This window comes from Phlebotomus argentipes, unplaced genomic scaffold (assembly GCF_947086385.1).
Source record: "Phlebotomus argentipes unplaced genomic scaffold, Phlebotomus argentipes genome assembly scaffold_18, whole genome shotgun sequence".
Classification (NCBI taxonomy): Eukaryota; Metazoa; Arthropoda; class Insecta; order Diptera; family Psychodidae; genus Phlebotomus; species Phlebotomus argentipes.
Window position 1 is genome coordinate 3,114,353 of NW_026776177.1, and position 25,351 is coordinate 3,139,703.

The 25,351-nt window shown below is 42.9% G+C and overlaps 1 protein-coding gene and 2 non-coding genes across 5 annotated transcripts; all 3 read left to right on the forward strand.

Annotated features, from left to right (window-relative positions):
- The first annotated feature begins 10 nt into the window (after window positions 1-10).
- On the forward strand, window positions 11-23,949 carry LOC132260595 (helicase domino). Of its 3 annotated transcripts, XM_059758819.1 has the most exons (21): window positions 11-219; window positions 1,243-1,825; window positions 1,910-2,075; window positions 2,700-2,817; window positions 4,250-4,351; window positions 5,184-5,876; window positions 5,951-6,300; window positions 6,383-6,482; window positions 6,568-6,833; window positions 6,904-7,030; window positions 7,096-7,408; window positions 7,479-7,665; window positions 7,752-7,888; window positions 7,973-8,159; window positions 8,239-9,522; window positions 9,771-10,628; window positions 10,942-11,160; window positions 13,477-13,512; window positions 13,691-16,510; window positions 16,580-16,954; window positions 23,511-23,949. In XM_059758819.1, the coding sequence occupies exons 2-21, from the start codon at window positions 1,254-1,256 to the stop codon at window positions 23,517-23,519; spliced, it is 8,919 nt and encodes a 2,972-aa protein (XP_059614802.1). In that variant the 5' UTR covers window positions 11-219; window positions 1,243-1,253; the 3' UTR covers window positions 23,520-23,949. The 3 variants fall into 3 exon arrangements, with proteins under 3 accessions (XP_059614802.1, XP_059614801.1, XP_059614803.1); XM_059758818.1 differs by lacking the exon at window positions 23,511-23,949 and having other exon boundaries at window positions 16,580-17,195; XM_059758820.1 differs by lacking the exons at window positions 4,250-4,351; window positions 23,511-23,949 and having other exon boundaries at window positions 16,580-17,195.
- Window positions 2,511-2,619, forward strand: LOC132261352 (small nucleolar RNA Me28S-Am2589). The gene has a single exon (XR_009468420.1). It is a non-coding gene; the product is annotated as a small nucleolar RNA Me28S-Am2589 (small nucleolar RNA).
- LOC132261351 (small nucleolar RNA Me28S-Am2589) lies at window positions 4,958-5,064 on the forward strand. The gene has a single exon (XR_009468419.1). It is a non-coding gene; the product is annotated as a small nucleolar RNA Me28S-Am2589 (small nucleolar RNA).
- Window positions 23,950-25,351: the final 1,402 nt, after the last annotated feature.

The window sequence follows — 25,351 nt, forward strand, 5'->3', positions numbered from 1 at the left end:
CGATGCGCCCCCTGCGAGCGGACATTCATGAGCACGTTCTCCTCAGTTCAGTTTTTGGTGCGGTTCAGTGTGAAAATTCTGGAGAAAATTGCATTTTTCAACTAGTGTATGGTGATTTTGTGGCTCAATAGTGAGTTGAGTGCGTGGTGAAAGTGTTTTCTGTGGCGTGAAGGTGGGAAAAAGCGTGAAAATCTGCCCATTTGTCGACACCCAGGCGAGGTAGGTGTGTGCTTGGGTGGCTTGAAAATTCTCTGCTGCGGAAACAAAAGCATCAACATGGCCGCCCTGAAAAATGTCTCACCGTCTCGTTGAGGCGAAAATAAAATAAAATTCCCCACCAGCGACCGTGGCGTCGCATTTCCATGGGGATTTCGCGGGGAGTCTCAGTGTGGGGTGCTGCACAATGGAAAATTACCACCATTGGCGCCCGGGGGGCGCTTCGCACCGGCTGGCGAGTGGCTTTTCTGTCCGCCTTGTGTGTGTGTTTGGGAGTCTCTCTAGCCAGCTTCCACCCCTCGGAGTTCCTCTTCTTTTCCTTCTTCGCGCGCGCCGCGATGGTCTTGCGCGCACGGGAGAAAGAGAGACACTCCACCGCTCGTGAGACGGGGAATGTTTGATGCTTCGGAATAAAGTTTCCATTTGTTGAAAATTGCATGAACACGTTTTTTCGGGCGGATGGCATGAGCTGAGAGCATGAAGAATTGGACGCTCTTTCCGCACTTAAAGCGGCCACAAAGAGCAGAAGAGCGTCCGGAAGGGTGGGCAGTGTTTTGTTTCCGCACAGCAGATAAGCTGTCCTGTTTTGGCGGGAAGGGGGCTGCAATGGCATCCGTGTGAGCCCGAGATGGATTTTCCAGGGTTGCGACCTCTTTTCCATCACTTTCCCTCACTTCAATCTGACCCATTTATTCGCGGGCATTCCCTTTAATTGCTCAGCGCTCAATCGAGAGACGCTTACCTGTGAATGCTCTGCAATTCGGGGGTTTGAAGCTGAAATAAATCCCCCTAAGAACAAATAGTCTTGAAAATAATAGCGTCAATTCAGGTGGAAAAAGTCAAGAGCAAACGAAGATATTGACAACATGTGATTTCGGGGGTTCTGAAGGATATTAAAGTGTCTCAAGAGAGAATTGAATTGCAGTAATTTAATGGGGGAAACAAAGCTGGGCAGAAGGAATTGCTCGTGTTGAGATATTTGGCCTGTTGTGATTCTCTAATGCGTGTGCTTTCGCCCCGTTGCAGATGCATCAAACATGAATGAAGCTGATTCAGCAGGGGGGCCCCGAGGGCGAAGCTCAGCCCCTCCTGCTGCAGCTGACCGCAGATCGTTGAATTTGACAGCGGGTACAGCGGTGCGCGTGAGTGGGGCATCTGCGTTGATAAATCCACAGCAAATGTCCCGACTGGCCGCGGACAATCGTGTCCTGTTGATGAGCAGCAGCAGCCCGAGGAGTCAGCAGCAGCCTGGCCAGGGCAATTTGATTTTCATCTCGACGGCGGCGGCGTCGGGTGACTTGAGCGGTGGCAATCTCAATAGTATTAGCGGTGGTGTCGTCCTGAGGACACACGCGGCCGCCGGTGAGACGTCCAGTGGCATTGTCGGCGTCGGCAATGTGACGGGCTCCGTTGTCTCATCCACGGCGACGTCAACAGCGCTGGCGTCTGTGCAGGAGGCGACGATTGTGACGACGTCGTCTGGTGATTTGCACAATTTGCTCAGTGCACAGCGAAAGAGGGTGAAAGTGGAGGATCGTGATAGTATTGCTGCCATAAAGAAGCGCATCTTGGAGCACAAATACTCGCGATTGAGGAGTCTCAAGGATAAGTAAGTGTTGGCTGACTTCTTGGTTGTGATGTTTGACGAGGATTTGGCAATGTTGAGTGAGTGTTTCTTGATGTCTTTTGCCAGGCACACAGAGCATGTGGCTGAACTCTTCTTCCTCCAAGCGTCTGGCAACATGATGGATTATCCGACGTGGCGAAAGAAACCACAGACGCCGGAATTGATTAATTTTGCCAAAACATGGAGATTAGATCAGACAGCAAGTGCATCTGATGATACAGCAGCCAAACTGGTAAGGCTTCTTCCTCTTCTTGTGCTTTTATGCGAAGTTGTATATATTTGAAATTCTAACGCTTCTCACTGTTAAAAGTTTCCACAAGTCGCTATGAATAATTCATGGGGACAAATTGTTGGGGATATTTTGTTGTTTTTTGAAGGGAGTTCATGATCTTCTTTCCAAGAGAAAGAGATAGAAAGAGAGAGAGAATGAGAGATGTTTTTACAAATTAATTGAAGTTGCTGATGAAATTGCGATAGTCACAACAATGACCTTCACAAATTTGTTTTGTGTTTATTAAATAAGACTCTAGTCAGTGTAATTTTGTAGTGATTGTAATCAAAGTTAAGGATGTTTTTGTTGAAAATATTTTTGACAAAAATTCAACAGTCGAGAGAGAAGTTCATTGTAAAGTCAAAGCGTGTGGAAGCGAAGGAAGAGCAAAACAATTACAAAATGATGAATTCACCACCACTGAAATTGTGTAAAGTTCTCTATTCTTGAGAATTTAACGCATATTCAAAGAGGATGTGTCTTGAGGCATTTGTCTGATGAAAATTTCACTCTCTTAAAATGGGATTTTTTGAATTGTGTGTGTTGTTTTCGCTAATTTTATTTTTCTCTTTTCATCTCGCCCAGCTTCAAAACTCATCTGGACAATCGTACGGGACAGAGATTAAGATTCCCGGAGTGGGAGTGACTCCAGTGGCTGTCTCGACAACTCTGCCAACAGCTGTTGTACAATTGACACAGCAAGGTAAATGTCCGTCTTTGTGTTTCTCTTTGAAATGTGATAAATCACTTTGGCAAATTTCAATATAACACGCGTGAACACGAGTGTGTGTGTTTCCTCAAAGTGCGCACATTTATCAAAATTGAAATATATCCTAAATGTAGAGATATACATGTATTGCGAAGGATTTATGGCAAAGCATTCGTTTAGCCTCAATTGAGGGATGGCTGAGGAGGAGGTGTGGTTGTGTCGCTGAAGGATTCTTTGCCACAAACTCTGACATAAAATCACTTATAAAAGAAGCAATTGGTAGTTCCAGAAGCACAACGAATGTGTGAATTGCTTGAGAGCACTAGCGCGAAAATAGTAATACTTTTTCTTCTTCTTTTTGTTTTTTAAATGAAATTAACACTGAATTTCTGCAATAACACAATCTCTGGAGATTGCTACAATATTTACATGTTGTTTGGACCAAAAAAGAAAAAAAACAGAAACAAGAATGTGAACAGAAACGAAGATAGAGAGACAGAGAGAGAGAAGCATTAACTTGAAATGTGGAGTTCGTTGTTCTATTGGTTCTACAATTTATATAAATATATATATTTTGTGCTATTTTATAAAATTTGTAAAAGAAAAATTAGGAATAGTAATGTTTATTGACTGACAAAAAGAGTTGAAGAGTAAATAAAAAAAACACTGTTTCGACGGGTGAATTGAAAATGATGAAAGGTCAAAATTATCATGTTTTTTCAAAAGAAAGAGCGAGTTGAAAATTTAACGTTAATTTCGTAGTGAAATAATTTATTAAATTTACTTCAAGATCATAAAAACAAACTAATTTTGTTAGTATTTATTGGAATATTTGACTGAAAAATGGCAAAAATAATAGAAAAACTGAAACAATTACTTTTCCAAAGTTGATTTTTATTCATCTTTCTTGTCTATTTTATCCAAACAAGTTAAAAAATTAACTTTTCATACATTTCATGAACATTTCTTTGGGGTTTTCAAGTGACAAAAATTAAAAGATATGAGAAATATTCATTCAAAGTCTGAAAAACACTTTGTGATTAATTTAAAAAATGTAAAATCATTTCACAAAAAGGCGTTTTATACGTTTGACAGCAATTTGAGACGATTTTGAACAATGAATAGTTGACTTTTTATACTTTAATGTCGCAAAACATGATAATTTCAATCATTTGTGCTTTTTGAATGAATAACATTTTATACAATTGTCTCATAAAGAGCTTTTCAAAAATACATAAGATGTAAAAACTGACTTTTCATAGTTTTCGATTCACCCCTTCGAGCGTGTTTGGAAATGAGAATGATAGCAAAGAAAAGAAAAGATAAAAAAAAGACACACAAAAATATTTTGTGGCGGATAAAAATTGGTGAAAAACGGAGGGCAAAAATGCAACTTGCCGACTTGATTCTCTTTTCCCTTCCATAGGTCATATACCCGGAAGACCCCAGGGGGGTCGTCACGGGATGGTGTTTGGCCAAATTCCGGTTCCTACAACACAAGGCAATTTATCGATTCCTCTGGTGCCAGGTAGCACCCTTAAAGTCATTCTCATTCTTTTCTTTTTCCAAGATTTGTTCAATTGATTTTCTCATTTTTTTTTTAAATTTAGTTTCTCTTATTTGATCTCATCATCTTCTTTTTTTGTCTTTATCTAAGTGTCGTGTCAATATATCTTTTTGCAAAAGTGTTTTTCTTTTTGTTTTTTTTTGGTCTTCAAAAATTATGTAGCATGAATTTGGATTTTCATTTGCTCTCTGTTGTTGAGAGTCTTTTTTCGTTATATTTTAGTTATTATTATTATTATTATTATTTTAGTGAAGATTCTTTGCTGAAAATTCTCGCATGAAAATTTAATGCTTTTCAAAATACATTCATTAGAAAAAAAAACTATATTATAGAGCAAAAGAGAGAGAAAGAGCGAGAGAGAAGAGAGAGAGAGAACGTTTCAATATTGTGAGAGAGCGAGAGATCTGTAAATTTGCGCAATTCTCCAATGATTACATGTTTAAAAAAATAAAAAAAGAGTGGAAATACAAAAGAAAGAAAGAAAGAATGATGAAAGGGATTGATTAGTAATCAATATCCTTTCCATCGACACCAACCCAACAATTTTCATATATATATTTATACATATATAAAATGATGATAAATGTCAACTGATTGTGATATTTTTCTCTATTCTTGAGAAATTCTTCACATTTTATGTTTGATGTGAAATGAGGCATTTGTCTGATTATACTTTATAACCATTGATTTTTCTTCTTTTGACTGTCTTTTTTGTGTTGTATTTTCTCGTGTGACTTGTGAAAAACTAATGTCTGATTTTGTGGCATCATTTCATGTTGTGACACAACAAAAGGTGGAACACCTTTGGTACCTGAGACATCATCAGGAGTCGATGCGCCTGATAAGAAGCCACTGCTGACGTCCATTGCGGCGCCATCGACACCCACGACGCCGGTGACTGTTGCCACGGCCGCGGCGGGTGCTCAGGAGCAGTTCTCGGTGAAGGCGAAGCAAGAGGTGTACGTGATGCAGCGCGTGTCGGAGTTGCAGCGCGAGGGTTTGTGGGCGGAGAAGCGACTGCCGAAGCTGCAGGAGCCGTCGCGGACGAAGGCGCACTGGGATTATCTGCTGGAGGAGATGGTGTGGCTGTCGGCGGACTTTGCCCAGGAGCGCAAGTGGAAGAAGGCGGCGGCCAAGAAGTGTGCCCGAATGGTGCAGAAGTACTTCCAGGACAAGGCGCTGGCGGCTCAGCGGGCGGAACGCGCCCAGGAGGCACAGCTGAAGCGAATAGCGGCCTTTGTGGCCAAGGAGATCAAAGTGTTTTGGTCAAATGTGGAGAAACTCGTGGAGTATAAGCAGCAGACGAAGCTGGAGGAGAAGCGGAAGAAGGCATTGGATCAGCATTTGAGCTTCATTGTCGATCAGACGGAGAAGTTCTCGCAACAGCTGGCCGAGGGCATGAATAAGAGTGTTGTTGATGGCAGTGCAGCGCCAAGTCTCAATTCCAGTCGCATCTCATCGCCAAAGCGTTCAGCACAATCTGATGGTTTGTGCTTTTCTCTGAATAGATGGAGAGAGAAAGAGATTCAATGGTTTTTTTCTGTTTTTCTCTCTTTGCAGATGAATTTTCTCCGGGAAATGAATTGTCGGATGACGATGAGGAGACAATTGCAAAGGCTGAAGCTGAGGCAACGTGTGTGAATGAGGAAATTCTTGCCCTACAGCGTGAATCTGAGATGGATTTCGATGATTTCCTGAAGGAGTTGCCAAAGGATTATCTGAAGAATCGGGAAAATATCGTTCTCTCAGATGACGATGACAATGGTGGGCGTGAGGATGAGAAGATGGAGAGTTCGGGCGATGAGGAGTTTAAAGCCACCGCCTCGAGTACGGACGATGAGGAATCAATAATGGAGCAGGAGAATAAGGAGAAGAACAAGGATCATAAGAAGGAAATTGCCGAACTTGAGGTGGGATGATATTTGAGATAAATATTTGCTCAAGGCGCAATTTTATTGATATGACTATTTTTGGGACTCTTTTTCTTCTTAGGCTGACAATGAAATGAGCATTGAGGATCTCATGGCGAAATATAAGACCTTGTCAAAGGCGGAGAAGATGGAAGTGGATTCGGACGATGATGATGATGAGAGTGAGTTAATAGAGAAGAATTTGTGTGATATTGAGAAATTTGACTAAATGTTTGTTGTGTGTGTTTTGTGTTTGATTTCTTGTAGCATCAGATGATGAAGGTTCAGATGACAAGTCGGAGAATGAGAGCGAAGAGGAGGAGGAGGAAAGTGAGGAGGATGAGCCGAAGGACGATGGCTTAAGTCTACAGAATTTATTCAATGAGGATGGCGGCGGAAACAACAAAGATCAGTTGATTGATGATGCCGCCGCGATTGCTGAGAGTATTCAACCGAAGGGAAATACACTGTCGTCGACGAATGTTGTCACAGAAGTGCCATTTTTACTCAAGCACACCCTCAGAGAATATCAGGTGAGTTTTAATGTCCTGATAAAGGGATATTAATTGATGGGATGATATTATTTTTTTTCCTTCTGAATAGCACATTGGATTGGATTGGCTCGTCACGATGCATGATAGGAAATTGAATGGTATTCTGGCTGATGAAATGGGCTTGGGAAAAACCATCCAGACTATTTCACTTCTCGCCCATTTGGCTTGTTGCAAGGGTGAGTTTTTCATTCATTTATTGTTCTTCTTCTGTGTGAATTTTAATGGTTAATATGTTTTGCAGGAAATTGGGGTCCTCACTTGATTATTGTTCCGTCATCTGTGATGCTTAATTGGGAGATGGAGTTCAAAAAGTGGTGTCCGGGATTCAAGATTCTCACATATTATGGTAATCAGAAGGAGCGAAAGGCCAAGAGGATTGGATGGACAAAGGCGAATGCATTTCACATTTGTATAACATCATATAAACTTGTCATACAAGATCATCAGAGCTTCAGGAGGAAGAAATGGAAATATCTTATACTTGATGAGGCACAAAATATTAAGAATTTCAAGTCACAACGTTGGCAATTGTTGCTCAACTTCCAAACAGAACAGTGAGTAAAGAGAGAGAGAGAGAAAGAGAGTTGAGAATATATTAACATAATTGTGTGTTTGCTTTTTCAGACGACTTCTACTTACGGGAACACCATTGCAGAATAATTTAATGGAACTCTGGTCCCTGATGCACTTCTTAATGCCACATGTTTTTCAATCACATAAAGAATTTAAGGAGTGGTTTTCAAATCCAATGACTGGAATGATTGAAGGAAACTCAGAGTACAATGACTCAATTATAAAGCGTCTTCACAAGGTGATGTTTCTTTAATTACTGTGTATATAAATTGTGTGGATTTTCTGGAAGTGAAATGCTGATGAAATGTGTGTGTTCTTTCTCAGGTTTTGCGACCATTCCTCCTGAGACGATTAAAGTGTGAAGTGGAGAAGCAAATGCCGAAAAAGTATGAACATGTTGTGATGTGTCGACTTTCCAAGCGTCAACGATATCTCTATGATGACTTTATGAGTCGTGCAAAGTAAGAAAAGAAAAGTGCAGTGAATTGAAATTTGTGCAAAGAAAAAAGACTACAATCAACATACTTTTCCTTGTTCAATTGCAGAACGAGAGAAACTCTTGCATCTGGAAATCTACTCAGTGTCATCAATGTGCTTATGCAATTGCGCAAAGTTTGCAATCATCCCAATTTGTTTGAAGTTCGACCCACAATTTCGCCATTCCGCATGGATGGTATTAAGTATTGGACAGCTTCGTTGGTGTGTAATGTATTGGATTACAATCCATTGGAGGTAAAAGTTTAATTATTCTTCATGCATATTGATTTGGTGTTCACTTCTCTTCTCTTTTCCTCTCTTTTTTTTCTTGCAGCAAATTGATCTCCACTCTTTGAATTTAGTGTTAATTAATTTAGAGCTAAGTCTCACAGCGTATGTGGCGCATAGATCTAAGCAATTGTCAACGCCGAGGAAGTTGATTGAGGAGATTGACACGGCGCCGGAATTGCCGCCACAGTGTCCCACGGGAAAGTTGCGATTGCACGTGAAGGTGCGCGATGGTCGTGTTCAGGAGACGCTGAGCGGTGGGAGTGTGAAAGTGGGTACAAGTCCGGCAATGCGTGTGGAGGGAACGAAGTATGTGCCGATTGCAAAGTTCCTAACAGCGACGACGAAGAGTGGTAGTAAGATTGGTGGTGAGAGCGATGTGGCAACAATAGCGCAGATTGTTCAGTCCACGAGTGACGGTGGCTCGTCGTCGGGGACGCAGCAGATTGGGGGTGTGCAGACGTCCACGGTGGTGGTGAATAGTACATCGCCTGGCGGCGGCACGGCGACAATCAATCTGAGGCGGCGACATGATCTGTCGAAGGTGATTGGCGAGAATGCCGGGATGATTGTTCAGACTTCCAATGGGCGACACATTCTCATTCCCACATCATCGACGGCGGGCACGGCGACGACGGTGTTTGCACAGAATGGACAGCGATTGACGGTGGTGAGTAAGAATATTGGGCAAGTGAATAAGATCACGCAGCACGTGATCACGAAGCCCATCTTCAAGATGTCACCACTCGTTGGTGGCAACAGTCAACCGCTGGCGGCAGTTGTGGCGCAGCATCTCAAATACTATTCCGCCCCACCGACAACTGGACAGCCGGCCGTTGTCAATCAGACAGTCGAGTCGGAGTTTCTCGTTGCGGAGACTGAAGAGGCGCGCCGTGAGAGGCGTGTTAATCAATTGCGTCTGCTGAGTCGGACAAACAGGAGACGAATCGATGCCACACCGGTTTATGGTGAGGATCTGAGAGAGTCAATTGTTGACTTGAGCAGAGGCAGAGCGAGAGATGAGGCGCCGTGGACGTGTCGAAGTTATGAGACTTGCCAGTATGCCATGAAGCGCCAGAGGCGAGATTTGGACACCACCTTGACTAGCACGATAAAGACGTATGAGGAGAGGACGCGAGATTTGTCGTCGATCTTCAATAATTTTGTCACTTTTGTACCAAATGTCTCAGCACCAATGCCAACACTGCACGTGTCCCACCCGTCCCCGTCGCGCTACAATGAGGAGCGCGACAGACAGACTGTCATGCAGGAAGAGTTGTCATCGAAGCTCATCCTTCTCCATCCCATCATCTCAGCCATGAGCACACAGGTGAGTTTGGCAGAAGCTTCTCCTTCTTTCTGTCTTTTGTGCATCAGATAAATCAATGAATTATACTATTGACTCAATGTTATCATTCATTTTTGCACTGATGCAAGAGAAATTGCGTTTTTAACAAAGTCTATATCAAGTCAATATTATTCTATTGATTGATTTTCTTTTGTAAATTGCAACAATTGAAGGAAGATGGAATTATTGATTGAAATTATATCTTATTGTGTGTGATTCTCTATTTACAGTTTCCCGATCCGAGATTGATTCAATATGATTGTGGGAAATTGCAAACGTTGAATCGTCTGTTGAGGAAATTGAAAACTGACGGACACAGAGTGTTGATATTCACACAGATGACGAGGATGTTGGATGTGTTGGAGGCTTTTCTCAACTATCACGGACATATTTATCTACGTCTCGATGGTACGACGAGAATTGAGCAGAGACAAATCCTGATGGAGCGCTTCAATGGTGACAAGAGGATATTTGTGTTTATCCTGTCAACACGATCCGGTGGTGTTGGTGTTAATTTAACTGGTGCTGATACTGTGATATTTTATGATTCCGATTGGAATCCGACAATGGATGCACAAGCACAGGATCGATGTCATCGGATTGGACAGACGAGGGATGTTCATATTTATAGATTAGTTAGTGAAAAGACAATTGAGGAGAATATCCTGAAGAAGGCAAATCAGAAGCGACTTCTCGGTGATTTGGCCATTGAGGGTGGAAACTTCACAACGGCCTTCTTCAAGTCATCCACCATTCAGGATTTGTTCAATGTGGACACAACTGGAAGTGATGCGTCGTCGCGCTTTCAGGAGCTCCTTGATCGTGACAAGGAGCGCAAGCAGAAGTTGTATGAGAGCATAGCGGGACCTTCTGTCGTGCCGGATGAGAGTAAGCAAAATGTGGGCGCTTTTGAGACAGCTCTGGCCGCTGCTGAGGACGAACAGGATGTTCAGGCGGCAAAGACGGCCACAGCTGAGGCTGCTGCTGATTTGGCGGAGTTTGACGAGAACATTCCACTCGAGGATATTGCGGAGAAGACACAGGAAGTCAGCAAGGCCGATCAGGAGGTGGAACACCTAATGAAACAGGTATGAAGAATACTCACTTATCAATTCATCTCTCTTTGACGATTTGTGCGTTGATGTTTTGGAAAATTCTCTTGATTTTTCACACTTGTGAACAAGAGAGAGAGAGAAAGAGTGAATTAACGCATAGATTAAGCATGGATTGCCAGACAGAATACAATTCATTAACAATAGTTGTAGCCTATCACTATCAATCCGACAGAACAAATTGCCTGTGGATATTAATGAATATTTCTCTTGTGAAGCTGGGCGGTTCTGTGTGATTAATCATGACAACTCCTCTATACATCTTGACTGTGTTGTGTGTGCATTTCAGTTGAGCCCCATTGAGCGATATGCGATGCGTTTCGTGGAAGAGACGGGCGGCGCTTGGACGGCGGAACAGCTGAAGGCGGCTGAGGCGGAAATTGAGCAGCAGAAGCGCGAATGGGAGGCAAATCGTCAGGCGGCGTTGCTGAAGGAGGAGGAGGAGATGAAGCAGGCTGAGGAGGAGGATATTATGCTAACATACTCTAGTGAAGACGCCAAAAATCAGGTTAAACATAACAATATGAAGAGGAGGAATAGGGATAATCGTAGGAATAGCGATAGGGAGAATTGTAGGAAGGGTGGGATGATGGTGAAGAAGAAGGTTGTGAAGGTGACTGGCGGAGGGGGAGGAGGGAAGATGACGATGAAGAAGAAGGTGAGGCGGTGTGTGAGGAATAATCTGAAGCCAGTGAAGATGCTGAAGAAATCGATGGATGTGAGACAGAAGAGGCAAAAGCAGCAGCAACAGCAGCAGCAGGAGCAGAAGAGTGTTGAGAGTAGATTGAGGACGAGAGGCGGTGGTGGTGGTGGACTCGTGAGTGGCGGCGATGTGCAGGAGAATAGCGTGAGCAGTGGCAGGAGTGAGACAAATAGTAGTGCATCGAATGGTAGTCAGAGATCGGATGAGGATGATTTTGACAGTGAGTGCAGTTTGGATGTGATGATAGATTCAAATGATGCTCCAGAATCGACAGATTCCAATGTGAATAAGAATGATAATGACACGGCGTCACTGAATTCCCTGCCGGCCAGCGATAGTGGAAGTGTGGCATCGTCAAAGAATTCAGATGATAGAAAATTATCGTCATATCTGCCGAAGAATCATGTTGATGTGGTGAATAGTCCGCGCACGAGATCACGTGGTGCGGTGAAGATTAATTTGTGGACACTCGATGTGTCGCCGATATTGCCAAAAATGCGTAATCTTCGCAACACTCCTGGACGAATGACGCGATCGTCAATTGGGGAAAATACCGCCACAGATGATCCGGAGGTGGAGAATGTCAATGGGAATGTGAGGAATCACAAGAAGGCCAACTCTTTGACACCAACAAGTCGTGTCACGGCCAAAAGCACACCCAAAAGCGCCGCTGCTGTTGCTTCTGCTGCTGCTGCTGGTGTGAAGAAGAGGAAGTCAGTGCTGGAGAGTTCGGGCAAGAATAGCACTTTGGACGGTTGGGTGACGAAGATTCCGCGATTGGTGGCTCAGGATGGCAGTGAGACGATTGTGGATGAGAGTGAAGTGGCGAGAATGATGAATCCGACGGTGCGTCTCACGCGCAGACAGTCCGTGATGAGGGCGCACATGGACGGCGGCCCGTCGTGACAGGTTGGCGTGAAGAGTGGCAGGAAATGCGCCAAGTAACAACTGAACTGATTTGTGGGTCAGGAATCATGTCAGAGTCGTCCCTTTGAGGGAGGGAATTGCATGGGAAGGATGCGTTTGTATAGTGTGAATTGTGTCTTCATATTTGTGGGGAGGGGATGAAATGGGGGCGTGAGGACATAACAACATTATTGTCTAAATAACGTAAATTGCAACTATTGACGATAAAAGATGACGGCTAAATGATAACAGAAATATTATAGCAGTTTATTGTAATTCTGTGAAGCAAGAGAATATGAAGAGAAGAAGAAGGAAGAATGTCCGAATAGACAGGCAAAGATAGTGAGAAAGAGAGAGCATTTAAGGGCAGAAAATGGGTAGAAATCTCAGACGTTGACGATAAAGAGCGTAAGAGAAACAGAGAAAGAGAGAGAGAATTAAACGATATGATGTAAAAACTGATAAATTGACCTTTTCCTTGCTTTCAAGTTGTGTTGTTTTACTCCCCCGTCAGAGAAATGTGCCGCGAAAACGATGGATTTGGAATTGGTATTGCCTTGTTTTGGTGTCACACTTGCAACTGTGTTAATTGTTTCAAAATGCGAAAGAAAAAAAATGATAATTGATTGTGCTCGCGAATACAGAGAGAGAGAGAAAGAGAGAAGAAGAGAGAAAATAGATGCGATTTTTGTTAAGCAACATGATTTCCAGTCTTGCAACATTTAATATGTTTGGCAATGGCATAGGCTCTCTGGTGGATCTCGAGCAAAATAAGATTGTTTTCCATGCTAAAATCTTGTCAAATCGCGCACACAGAGTGTGAGATGAGAAAGAGAAAAGAGGAAGATTAATATATATATTTTTAGCATTTTTGAGATACTTTGGCACCAAAACAGCCTTGCCATTCCAAACTCTGTTGTAAAAGAAGACAGAATTAATATGAAAAAAAATACATAAATAGTTATTTTGGGGCGTTGAAATGTGAAACAGCACAGCGGCAAGGTGATTTGGAGAATTTTTCATAACTTCCAACAATCACAATCGGCAAATTTTCCTGTTTTTTCCGTTCTTTTTCTTGTGAAAAGATGGGAAAAATTTGACGATTTGTGATTGGATTTTTTGTGTGTGGTAGAAAAATTCTCACCAAAACAAATTTGATCTTAAGTGATTGAGTGGCAGTACTTAATTCTATCTTTTTCTCTCCTCCGTGTTCAGATTTGGATATCCGATAAAACGGGTGACTTAATGCCGGTAAGTAGAGTGTTAGATTGTTGTCCTTTCCTCGACTGTGAGAGACATTTTCCAATCTAACAATGAAGAGAACTTCATACAAATTCCTTCCATTCTTTTCTTTTCTGTGATCAATTTTCTCTAGTCTCTCGCTCAAGTCTCAATAAGCGATGCCAATAATCTTGTTATCCTTCCCCAGATGTGGTGTCCACCGACTCCGCCGCAGGACGACAATGATCTGTACACGGACTTCTCGCTGGGATATCTGTATGAGTTGGAGACGATGCCGGAGTCTCAGCTGCCGCCGGTGTATGTGAAGAAGGAGTACAAGAGGAGTCGCTCCGAGGCGGGATTGTACGTGGACAGTCGACGACAGGTGAAAGTGCGCAAGGAGGACACTTACTATCCGCCGCGCTCCCTGTTCGATCGTCCATCGCCGGCGCTGGCGAAGATGCGGCGCGATCTGAAGCTGCAAAAGTACAGAGGAATCTTCAAGCCGACTCTTCACATGGCGGCGGTGAAGCACCAAATAACACCAGTGAAGCCTCTTGTGGAGCCCGAGGGAATGATTGAGTGGTTCATCTATGAGGACATGGCAATGCTGAATGTCATCCAGAATCTGCAGGGCTTCAATCTCAGTCTGGTGCTCGTGTCGCCCGGTCACACGCCCAATTGGGATCTCGTGGCGGATATTGTGAATCAGACAAGCCGAACGTACAGATCGCCGAAACAGTGTCGCTATCGCTACGAAGCGGTGATTGTGCCGCGCGAGGAGGGGAAGCTGCAGGAGAGTCCGAAGAAACAGAAGAAGAGCAAGCACCAGCAGAAGGGGAGCATCAAGAATTGCCGGTCGATGCGAACGAGTCAGTTGTACGCCAGTGACAACAATAGTAGCTTCACGAAGCTGATGAGGCAGAAGTTTGACAATATCAAGACGGTGATGATGAAGAAGGCGCCACAGTTGAAGCAAATGCTGGTGAATCCCACCATGAAGAATCCCAAGCATGCCGCCCTGTTGGCAGAATACGGAATCACAAATTACGACAGTCCGCCCAGTCCGATGGAGATTGCTCAGCGTCGGGTGGACAGGATAACCAAGGAGAAGCAGAAGTTGACGCCTGCCAGTCAAGCTGCTGCTGCTGCTGCTGCTGCTGCGGCGCAGATGCCGGAATTGACGACGCCCACGACGCCAGGAGTGGCCACAGTGAGTCAGCAGATGGCGTCCAGGCAGGAGATCACCGTTCCGGCTGTGCTGCAGCAGCCGCAGACAATTGTGGTGCAGCAGCAGAGTCCGGCGGTACTCCAGACGCCAGTGGCGGCTCTCGTGCAATCCTCCACTCAGCTGCAGACCATCCGTGCCGTGCAGTCGGCCGTTAACATCTCGCAGCAGCAATCTCCGCAGATTGTCAAGGCTATTGTGGCTTCCGGACAGAATATCATTGCCACTCCCGTGCAGCAGATCGCCGTGGCGCAGGCTTCGGCTCAGGCGACAGCTGGTCAGGGTCAGCAGGGCGTGACGGGGAGTCCGAGTGGGCAGCAAGCGACACAGCAAACCGTCGTTGTGCCCTCGTCGGTGTCTGTCGTGCTCACAACGCCCGTGACGACGATTTCCAGTGGCCAGACGACGCAGCAGATTGTGTCCATTCATCAGGCAACGGTGTCGAATGCCAGCTCTGCGGCAGGAACTCTCGTGCAGACAATTGCCTCTTCTGTGCCGCAAGTCATGAGCCAGCTGCCGACTGTTGGAACGGTGATTGCCACAACAGCCCTTCCGCCAAATGCCACCGTGGCCACTTTGACCACGTCGGCGCTCAGGGCGCAGCGAATTGTTCCGGCAAATCTGCAAGAAGTTGTGCTGCATCAGCGCGGCGGTTCGCAGAGTCCAACGGTGGTGTCTGTGAGTGGACTTGGACAGGGATTGACGCCAGCTCATCTCCAGGCGGCGCAATTCCGTCTGTCAATGGCTGCAGCTGCCGCTGGTGGTCAACACGTTGTGGCGGCCGCCAAGGGCATTCCTCTGGGTTCAGTGACAACATCTCCGGCCAATAAGGCTGTCACGACGTCGCATCCGCAGATCCAGTTCTATCGGCAGCAATCCATCAGGCAACAGCTGAAGGTTCTGCACACGGCGCCGGCCAGTGGAACGCCGGGACAACAGCAGTCGGGCACAACGGCGGCCGTTGTGCAAACGGCTGGCGGCCAGACGACCCTCGTGAGTCCCGCCGGAGCGATAATCCAGGGTGGAATTGTGCAAGCGACGGGAAATCTCGCCCAGGCGGTACAAGTGCAGCAAGCCGGTGGCCAGAAAGTGGCCGTGGCGAGCGTGAGCGGCGCTCCGGCGAGCGGCGTGGTGACGAATGTGGCGACGGTTCAAGTGACACCCGGACAGCAGGCCCGAACGCAGTTCATTAAGCAAGTGGGTGGGAAGCAGACGACAATCGCCCGTCAGGTGACGGACAATGAGATGCAGGCGATCATGATGAAGCGACAGATAATCAATCAGCAGCACAAGGGTCAGGTGTTGCCGCAGGCGCAAATCTTTGCGCCCACCAGTGTTCAGATGCAGCAGGCCACATCGTCGGCCACGGTGGCCGTTGGCGGTCAGCAAGCGGCCGCCGGCGGCGCGGGGGCGCAACAGCAGGCGGGTCAGCAGCAGATTGCGACGCTGGTGAAGACGTCCACGGGCACTGTGGCCGCGGCAGCGCCGGGCATGACGTTCTCGCAGGTGAAGCCCAATCAGCTGAAGGCGACGGCAATCGCGAGTCCTGGACAGACGCGGCCGGTGCAGATTCAGCAGCAGATTGCGATCACGCCACAGAGGAAGCCGAAGGTGGCGCAGATCACGCAAGTGGCGGGCAAGGCGGGTGTTCAGACGCAGCTGATTGTGCAGAATCCCAAAGGACTGCCCGTGACGATGCAACAGCTGTTCAGGCAGGGCCAGCAAGGGATTGTGCTCAGCAAGAGTCGGGTGATTCCCGTCTCGATGGCGTCGCAGCCCAACAATCGGCAAACTATTCAGGTGAGTTTTGAGGGGGTGAGAATTGGCTTCCGGATGATTCTAATCCTGTGTGTGTGTGTGGCTTCGCAGGTGGTGACAGCTCCTCCGGGCGCTCAGACGCTGCGCACTCACGTGACGCCGGGGAATCTCACGGGCACTCTTCAGGGGGCCATCAAGGTGGCCGCGGCGGCTGGAGCCACGCAAGCTCAGCAGCAGCAAGCGCTCCTCACAGCATTCCAGAATCAGCAGAACCAGCGACAGAACGTGAGTCCGGTGCGCCTGCAGACGTCCTCGGGGGGCTCGCTGGTGGCACTGGCGGTGCAGCAGGCGCCGCAGATTGTCACGCAGTCCACCAGTGGCGCCGGCAGCATCGTGGAAGTGGCGGCGAGTGGCTCAGCCGGTGGCTCTGGTCAGGCTCAGCAGCAGCAGGCGCAGCAGCAATCGCAAAATCCTCATCATTCCCAGGTTGGTGGACGCAAACACACATTCTAATTGCTTGGCCCTCTTGCGTTGCTGAGGTTTTTAGAACAAGAAGAAAAAGGAGAAAAAGAAAGGATTTTTCTGTTTGCTTTCCACGCTAAAAAAAATAGATATTTTTAATTAATCAAAAGAATCGAATTTGTCTCTGTTAGGATATGATTTTGAAGGCTTTTGAAGGTGGTGAAGAAGAAGAATGAAACAATAAATTGATGTTTACCTTTTATAATTGTGAAGGGTATGAAAAATTGATATTCATCCAAGATTTTCAATTAATCTCTCTAAATCTCAGACGCTCTAAATCCCCTTTCTTAATCGCCAAAGCTGGGCAACAACTCTGTTCGCTTCCCATGTTTTTGAGCTAATCAAGCTATTTTGTAGACCTTCTAAATTATTCATGGCTTGAATGCCTGAAGCTGCGCTTTTTATTACTCAACAATGAAAGAGTCTTTCAATGAACCGCGCGAGCTGATGATGAACTCTCCGATTTGACGACATTATGAATTCCCTTCTAATAGATGCGCCGTGGTTTCTTCTCAGCTGCATGACAGTCGGAATGCCTTCTTGTACATGATATTGGATTGTGCAATTGTGAATTTATGCAATATTCGACCTCCTTGTCTCTGTCAATTCCGTCTCCCGCTCAAATATTGTTATGACAACACTCTTGGCGTTGTTCTGCCGCGCGCGGCCTTTGATGTCACATGGGCTTTGGGGGGTGCATGATGATGATGATGATGAGGAACACCTGAATTACTTGCGTCAGCATCTGTGTGACAAATTCCCTCCTCTGTGGCCAATTTGTGACTGGCATCGCGATGTGCTTCTCCAGTCTACGCAAGGGGGAGATAATACGGCCAGAAGTGGCGTACAGAGTTTGATGAAGTGTGATATTTGGTTCACAGCTTTGATTTCCTCTTGATTATTTTACTCTCAGAAATTAATTTCTATTCAATTTCTAATTTTACTATATTTTTGTAGGTTATGTTTCTGATTTAGGAGCTAAATAACGTCTTAAAGTAGAAATTCTAGCACATAAACTGAAAGTCTTTCTACTTTATTAGTAGAATTGCTCGTTTTTACTCAAGGAAAATCGTAATTTTAGAGAAAAAAATGCTTAACTGAAACATAACCTCATTTTTTAATAAACTGTTGCGATTTTGAAATAATAAAGAAAATTAATTGAAGGATTAAAATCAGGAAAAATACTCAAAAGTGCAATTTTAACGGAAGAAAATTATAAAATATATGAAAACGCGAATTTTAAAATTGTCAGTTAGTTTTCGGTTAGATTTGAGTTAGATTTGAGTTAAATTTGAGTTAGATTTCGGTTATTTTCCAGTTATCACTTGATTTTAGTCTTTTTATAAACGATCGATGAAGTTTGAAGTTCTGGGAAGTGTCAGGAAGTGGAAGTGTACTGATTTGCGGCACACTATCTTCCCCTTGAGTCCACGATCGTGGGTGTGTTCCACATTTCGCTGTCTGCAAATTTGTTAATTTCTTCCTCAAACACCTCTTCTCTTCTGCCATTCCATCTGGCTGTGTGTCGATCCGGCATTTGTTTGCTTAATTGCGCGCACATGGTTGAGGCTTCTGCCGCCAAACGATTTGCAACACATTTATTTGCCCGTCGACACAATTTATTATTCATCGCGACATGCAAATAATTTGTGACGTGAATTTGCCATTAAAGTGTGACTCTATTTTTTTTCACTCTCTTTACACACACGAAAATAATAATGCTCTGAGGGCGCGACGTCACACTTTGCGCGTAGTCACTGTGCAAACTGGGCGCGCGCTGTTCATCTTCTTGCACGCCACGATTTTTTTTTCTCACACTCGCCCTCTCGATAACAGAGACGCGATTTTGCTTTCTGCCGCGATCATGTTTGGCGAATGCGTGACGTAGGTTGAGCCGCGCACACGATAAGACGCCGCGCAATTGTCAGTGTGAGAAAAGGTGGTAAAAATCTGAGACACAGAGAGAGAATTTTTCCACACAAGAAGTGCACTTGAGCGAGAATCCATTTCCAGGGACTTTTGTCATGCCTCGAGAATTTGCAGCTATCTCTTGTTTTTTCTCCCCCTCATGATTGATTGGGATGAGTTGTGTGACCGATAAAGCCCAAATTATGCCGGTGATTGTAAAATGTTTATTGACCTTCGATGTGCACTGAAGAAAAGAAATGTGTCTCCTTGACGCAATTCCCTATAAAAAGACACACAAATGTCCGAGAGATTCAATAGTAAATCAACGCCTGTCTTTGCAGCAAAGAATTCTCCTCTCATGACCATAAATTACGCACTAGCCCAGAAGTTGTACTGCAATTAGTGCACATAAGTACTCCTTGGGATCAACTTTCAGTGCATTCATTAATCTCCTCCTCATCAATTAATGCGCGAGCCAAAGCAGAAAAGTTGAGGAGTTGGATTTGCATTAAATTGTGATTAATTTTAATAATAATAATTAAGAGGAGCGTTTTTCTCAAGCTCCAAGATTGATTTTGCGCCTGAATTTGTCAACAAAATCAATTGAAAAAGGAATATATGAATATTAATGTCCAACATTTTCATATTAAATAATGTGCTCGATTAATACGATGGACGCGCGATGTGTGAAAAATGCTCAAAAGCCAACAATATAATTAAGCGCCACATCGACAGATTATCCTCTCTTTTGTTTATTGATTGTTTTTGCATATAAAAATTCCTTCTGATTGAATTAATTATGTTTTTCTGTCTACATTGTGGAATTTTCCCGTGGAATTTTTGCAGGTAATTCTGCACAAAAAAGAATTGTGTCTGGCAAAATTTTGTGTCTTTGCAAATCAATCAATTTTTCGGTGCACATCTTAAGTACTGATTTATTTAAAATAAATATACTGGCTTTAACAGATTGTTTAGAACCGATTTTAAGTACATTTCTTAGCAGACAGACAACAGAAACTGCGTACGTCGTTTTCGTGATCTTCTGTGACCCAAATTGTTCCTCAGATATCAGTTCTACTCCACTTTGGAGCATTTGGAAAAGATTTGTGAGCCTTGAACATTTACAATTTTATAGAATCTTGGCTCGATTCCTGCTAAAACCGAAAAATGTTAGACTTCAAACATGTTAAGTTCAGCATTCCAAATGAATAACGAACATCAGTTCTGGCTATTCTCGCTAAAACAGTGTGTGGGAAATGGTCAAACTTACCAAAGACCTTGGATTTTAAGTTTATAAGTAGTGATTTAGTGATAAAAAGAATTTACTGCAAATATCTTTCAAGTTAATGCTTGAAAATTAGAGCCACAATTGCAGATTGATCCATTTTTGCAAGATATTTGCAGATTGTAATTTGTTTTTGCTTTTTACACATTATTTAAAACAGTCTCTAAAGGTCGGGTTAAAATTACACATTCAGGCGATACAAAATTACATGTGTGACTCAGAATAGTAAAATCGTGTGTTAAACCAATATAACACATTTATTACATCTGACTGAAAACTGTTCCACAGGATTTAATATATCTTTTTTCCACAAGTGGTGAATTTTTTAACACAATTGCTATTTTGCGGCCTTTATGTTTGATACAGGATTTTAAAAATTGTTTTTAACTATTATAAATCATCCTTAACATTCCTTAGTTGTAGTGAGAATTGCATCCATTTGTCAAGTTTGTAAAGCAAAAAATGCAAATAATACTGAGAAATAGGGAAATATCAAAGAATCAGATAAAGAACTTTAGGAAGCTTTTCCTGATCTTGATAAAAATTGAGCACTTTTGAAGACATTTCCTCTTGTATTCGGGGAGAAAAAAAGTGTAGAAATTCCGCAAGATATTCCCCAGCAGAGAGTTTTTGCAGTGATTCTTTTTATCGCATTGTCCAAAAATTCCACTTATCGTTGCGCCACAATGAGATGGCGAGTTTCTTTGTTTAGCCTCCACGATGTCTATCTATTTCACAATTTGGTCTCCTTCTGACTTCTCCAAGAAAATTGATTGTGGGACTTGTACGATGGAGCAAATCAATTTGCAGAGCGTGTGTGTGTGGAATCATCGCTGTGGAATTCTGACAAATTAATTTGATGTCGGGAAACTAATGGCGAACAGGGGGGTCCGGCCGAGGTGCTGTCAGTTCGTGATGGCATTATTGGGGCTCGTTAATAAATCAGGCGGAAAGATTTCCTGCGCCAGGGCGAAAAAAAGAGCCGGTTAATTTCGGGGAACGATGATGTGATCATTACCTGGAGAGGATCATCTCTCGGCGCTTTTTGCGCTGTCCAGCGAGAGCGCGCGATTGTGGTGAAAATAGAGGTGAAACAATAGAGCGAAGGAATGTCTGATAATGCTTGTATCTTCACTTTTTTTGCGCTGACACAATTCTCGTGGTGCGATTTATCGATGACATGTGATTGCATTCTCGCGTCCAATACACAAATTCTCGATTAGATCCGCTGAAAATCCCCCGAAAATCTCTGATATCACGACGCAGGAATGCAGAGAGTTGCGGATCGCTTTGCGGGAATTGCACATTGGTTTTTCGGGAAAAGCGTCGACTCACTCAATCAGTCGCCGGTGTGTGACGTCAACTGATAAGTTGAACTTTGAAATGTGCCAATTTGGGCCACTTATATCGAACTTATGCTCAGTATTTGATGAGCGCTTATCTCCAGTTCGACTGTGCGTGACAAGCTGAACAGCTCACAAACTTCCGCTCGAGACGTGATGCGCGACCGGGAGAAGAAGCGTGAGTCCAAGACAAACACTCCGCGCCATGATTCACGTTTTAATTGATACCAATCTAACATTTGACGAGTGTTGGCGCTGCAATATGAGCTGTTCTGATATGATAAAGGAGAGAATCTCTCTCTCTCTCATGTGTGACACATATTTTTCCAAGCTCTTCCATCAATCAACACTTGCGCGCGCTTTTTTGGCAATTGATCGCAGAGTGGAAAAATTAATTGATAGACACAATTTCACAAATTCCACTTGCACTCTGTCACGCGGAGGAAAGTTCTTTCCACTTTTTGGCCCTCTCTTTGTTTACAAACTGGCACATTTTTCAATTCTCCGCATGTGATTCTTTACGGTTTAGTCTATCACGCGCTTTATCAGTGCCATTGTTTATGATCCGAAACTGTGTGTGGCAAAAGTTGGAGTAATTAATACTTGTAATGCGTTCAAAGGCGCAATTTAAGCCATTTTCTACTTCATTCTCTAATGATTTTATTGTCAACATGTTGGCTTTTTTGGTATTTATACAATATTTTTTCGGCTAATAGACCAGAAAATCTGAAAATCTGACTCAAGACACCGCATTAAGAGTTTTATTCTGGGATTATCCTTTCTTAAATTTGAACTTTCTGGTATAAAATCAAGGGACAGATTGAGGCTGCTTTTCTAGGTTATGTGATTGATTTAAGACAGATTTTGGTACTCAAATAGCCCTCAAAATATTCAAAATTATATTTGAACTGGGAATATTTCTCTTTTTCCGAGCACAGTTGAGCATTTTTGTTGGAAAAACTTCAGATTGGTTAAATTTTGGAAGTGAAAAACAGTTTTAAAGTCAAACATAACCTCAAAAATGTCATTTTACCATAGAAGAATGTCTCTTTTCTCAGTTATTATCCAGTAGAAACATCGTGATATTCGCTATATTTACTCATTTCCACGTTTGAAAGGATTTAAGTTAGTCCAAGAAGGTTTTAAAGCTGGTTTTTCTGAGCATTTACCAAAGGTAAAACTATGAAATCAAGACAGAAATTATTCATGAACAAATTGTGAGGATATTAAGATCAGTTCATGCAATCTTAAATCTAAGCACTTGAAGAGCTTAAACATCTTGAGACAGAAAAACTTCGATCAGATTGTGATAAAAATTAGAATTGAGTGTGAGAAACAGTTGAAGCATTCTAAAAAGCGATGAAAAGATGTCTTTAAAGGCGTTCAGAAGTGTCTGAGGTGTTGAAGATTCTGCACAAAAGCTAAGGAAGTGGTTTAAGGCATATTATCTCCCCCTTAACGTATATAACAGTCACAATTTCCAAGCAGCATGAATGCAGGCGGTTTTTTTTTCACCTACTTTTGCTTTGTGATACAAAGTCAGCTGAGACAATGTGCTTCTGTATTTCATTTTCCCCTGTAATCTTATGAAATTGCCATTATCGCGGATTGAGGAGAACCTCTTCTTGTTGATAAAGTGTGAGTGGGCGTTAGAGATAAAGAACTTGAGCAGAAATTGGTGAAGACAATTGAGACAATGCGAGACAAATTGGGATTCTTTTGATTTCTTTTTATCTCTCCCTCAAAAGTCTTGATATGTTTTTGGCCAATTGCGTCGGTTTATTTTTCTTGTCTTCCCTTTTGAGTGGTGCAAAAAAAAACAGAGTTAAAAGATGAATTTGTGTGTCTATTTTAGTTGTTTGCTTGTTTCATTGAGTAATTTCACAATATTGTGTGTTTGGCTTATTTCAGTTCATGTTTCACTGTAATATTTTTGGTAGTTTTTTGCGCAAACATAACGACTAAATATTTCATGTTTTTGCAGTCTAAATAAGCAAACAACGGCCACTGAGAGTGACTTGAGCCACCAATTTGAGGCATATTTTGTGCTGGAAAAGGACATTTTGATGATTTTGCGTGAGAAATGAGAAATTTGTAATGTAAATTGTCAGATTGTTGCTTCTGATTTTTAAAATTCTCACTCCTTTTTTGTTCATTAAATTGCCGTTTCTTTTTTTTTGTCTGTTTTAAATGTGTAAAATATCCAGTGAATTCCTTTTTATTTCCTCCATTTTCAAGGGGGTTTTTAATCTATAGAACAATATGAATAGAATTTCAGCGAGATTGAGTATAATTGTTAAATCATGTAGAGTAGAGAGAGAGAGAAAGAAAGGGCGATGAAATGCGCGTGTATGTATAGAAATGGATGAAGTTTTAGGAGAAGAAAAAAACAGTGAGAAATGTGGCACTCATAAATAAAGTAAGGATGAAGAAAATGTTGTAGAATGAATACTTTATGTGTGCTGTATTTCGTTAATTTTACTTATATTCACAATGTGAAAATGTACCTTTTTGAGTGCAAAGGAGACAGTTGAAATTTTCTCATTTCACTAATAAGAGACTTCTTTCTTAAACGCTTATCACGGTGGAAAAGATGTAGAGAATTTTACCGGAAACAATAATAATAAAAACAAGAAAATTAACTGTAATAGATTCTTTTTGTAATTCTATGTACATTATAATTATTAACCTTGTAAAATTGACATGGAAATGCTTAAAAATGAGAAATGAAAGAGAGAGAAAAAACATCCTATGTTAAGTTGCAAATATTTATTTATAAGTGTATAGATTCTTTCAGTGAACTATCATTTTTTATACAGACTCTCATGACATAATAATAGATCATTAATTTCCGTCTAATAATCCATCAACCCTTAATTTAGAGAACCATAAATCAGTTGTAAGAACTGATGGTTAATTGAAGATAGGTTTTTAAGATTGCAGGCAAGAAGAGGTTAAAATACAAGAGAGAAGTAATTAAAAAAGCGTGTGTTTTTCTGGAAATTATCTGTTTCAGTGGTGAAATTGGCTGAAATTGCAACGTAACGCCGAGTCTGAGTCATGCTGAAATCAATGGTGTCAACTATCAGCGCAATTATGTCACGAAAAGTGACTGGAATTCAGGGAAAAATTTCAGTGTTTCATCTTCACCTCGACTGGGAATAATTTCACAACAATAAATCTAAGCGTCGTTGCAACATTACGTTTATGACATTTTAAAGGAACTGTAAAAAATATGAATTCGCAACGATTCATGACATTTATGAAAGCGAAGAATTTATAAAGAAATAGGCAATAATGATGCTTTTTTCTGTAGATAAACACATATTTATTGGATTTTTCTGGCTATTTGTGAAAATTTCAATGTGCCAGATTGAGGTTATGTGTTTCTGGAGATCTTTCGACCCTTTCCAAGGAGATTGATTTCTTTCCCAAAATATTTTCAAGTGCAGTTTTCTTGTGGTGAGATGCACGATAAGGCGACTGTTCTGAAATGTCACAACAAAGACATCTTCCTGGACATTCTGGTCAGCAAAACCCTTTAAGAATCCCACCGGAAACACGTTAAATGTCGGATAATCCATTAGAACTTCCCACTAGCGCCTCCAGGTGGCCGCCAATATAAGTTATGAAGGGCACATAAAGTTGCAACACCAAATTGGTAATTTTTACGAAGTGAAATACGAAATGCGTAAAGTTGCAACGACCAAATAGTTTCGTGAATATTCATTCAGCTCTCTGAGATCCTGGCGATAGCGCCGCGGCTCAGTTGGAAGTCTCTGTGGCCCCACGGCGGATGGCAGGTGAGGAGATGATTAAGTGGCC

Bases quoted from the DNA above. Each gene is read 5' to 3' on its own strand.
- LOC132260595 (XM_059758818.1), top strand. From the start codon at position 1,254: ATGAATGAAGCTGATTCAGCAGGGGGGCCCCGAGGGCGAAGCTCAGCC. The intron at 7,409-7,478 runs GTGAGTAAAGAG...TTGCTTTTTCAG, and splicing joins CTCAACTTCCAAACAGAACA to ACGACTTCTACTTACGGGAA. The intron at 10,629-10,941 runs GTATGAAGAATA...TGTGCATTTCAG, and splicing joins TGGAACACCTAATGAAACAG to TTGAGCCCCATTGAGCGATA.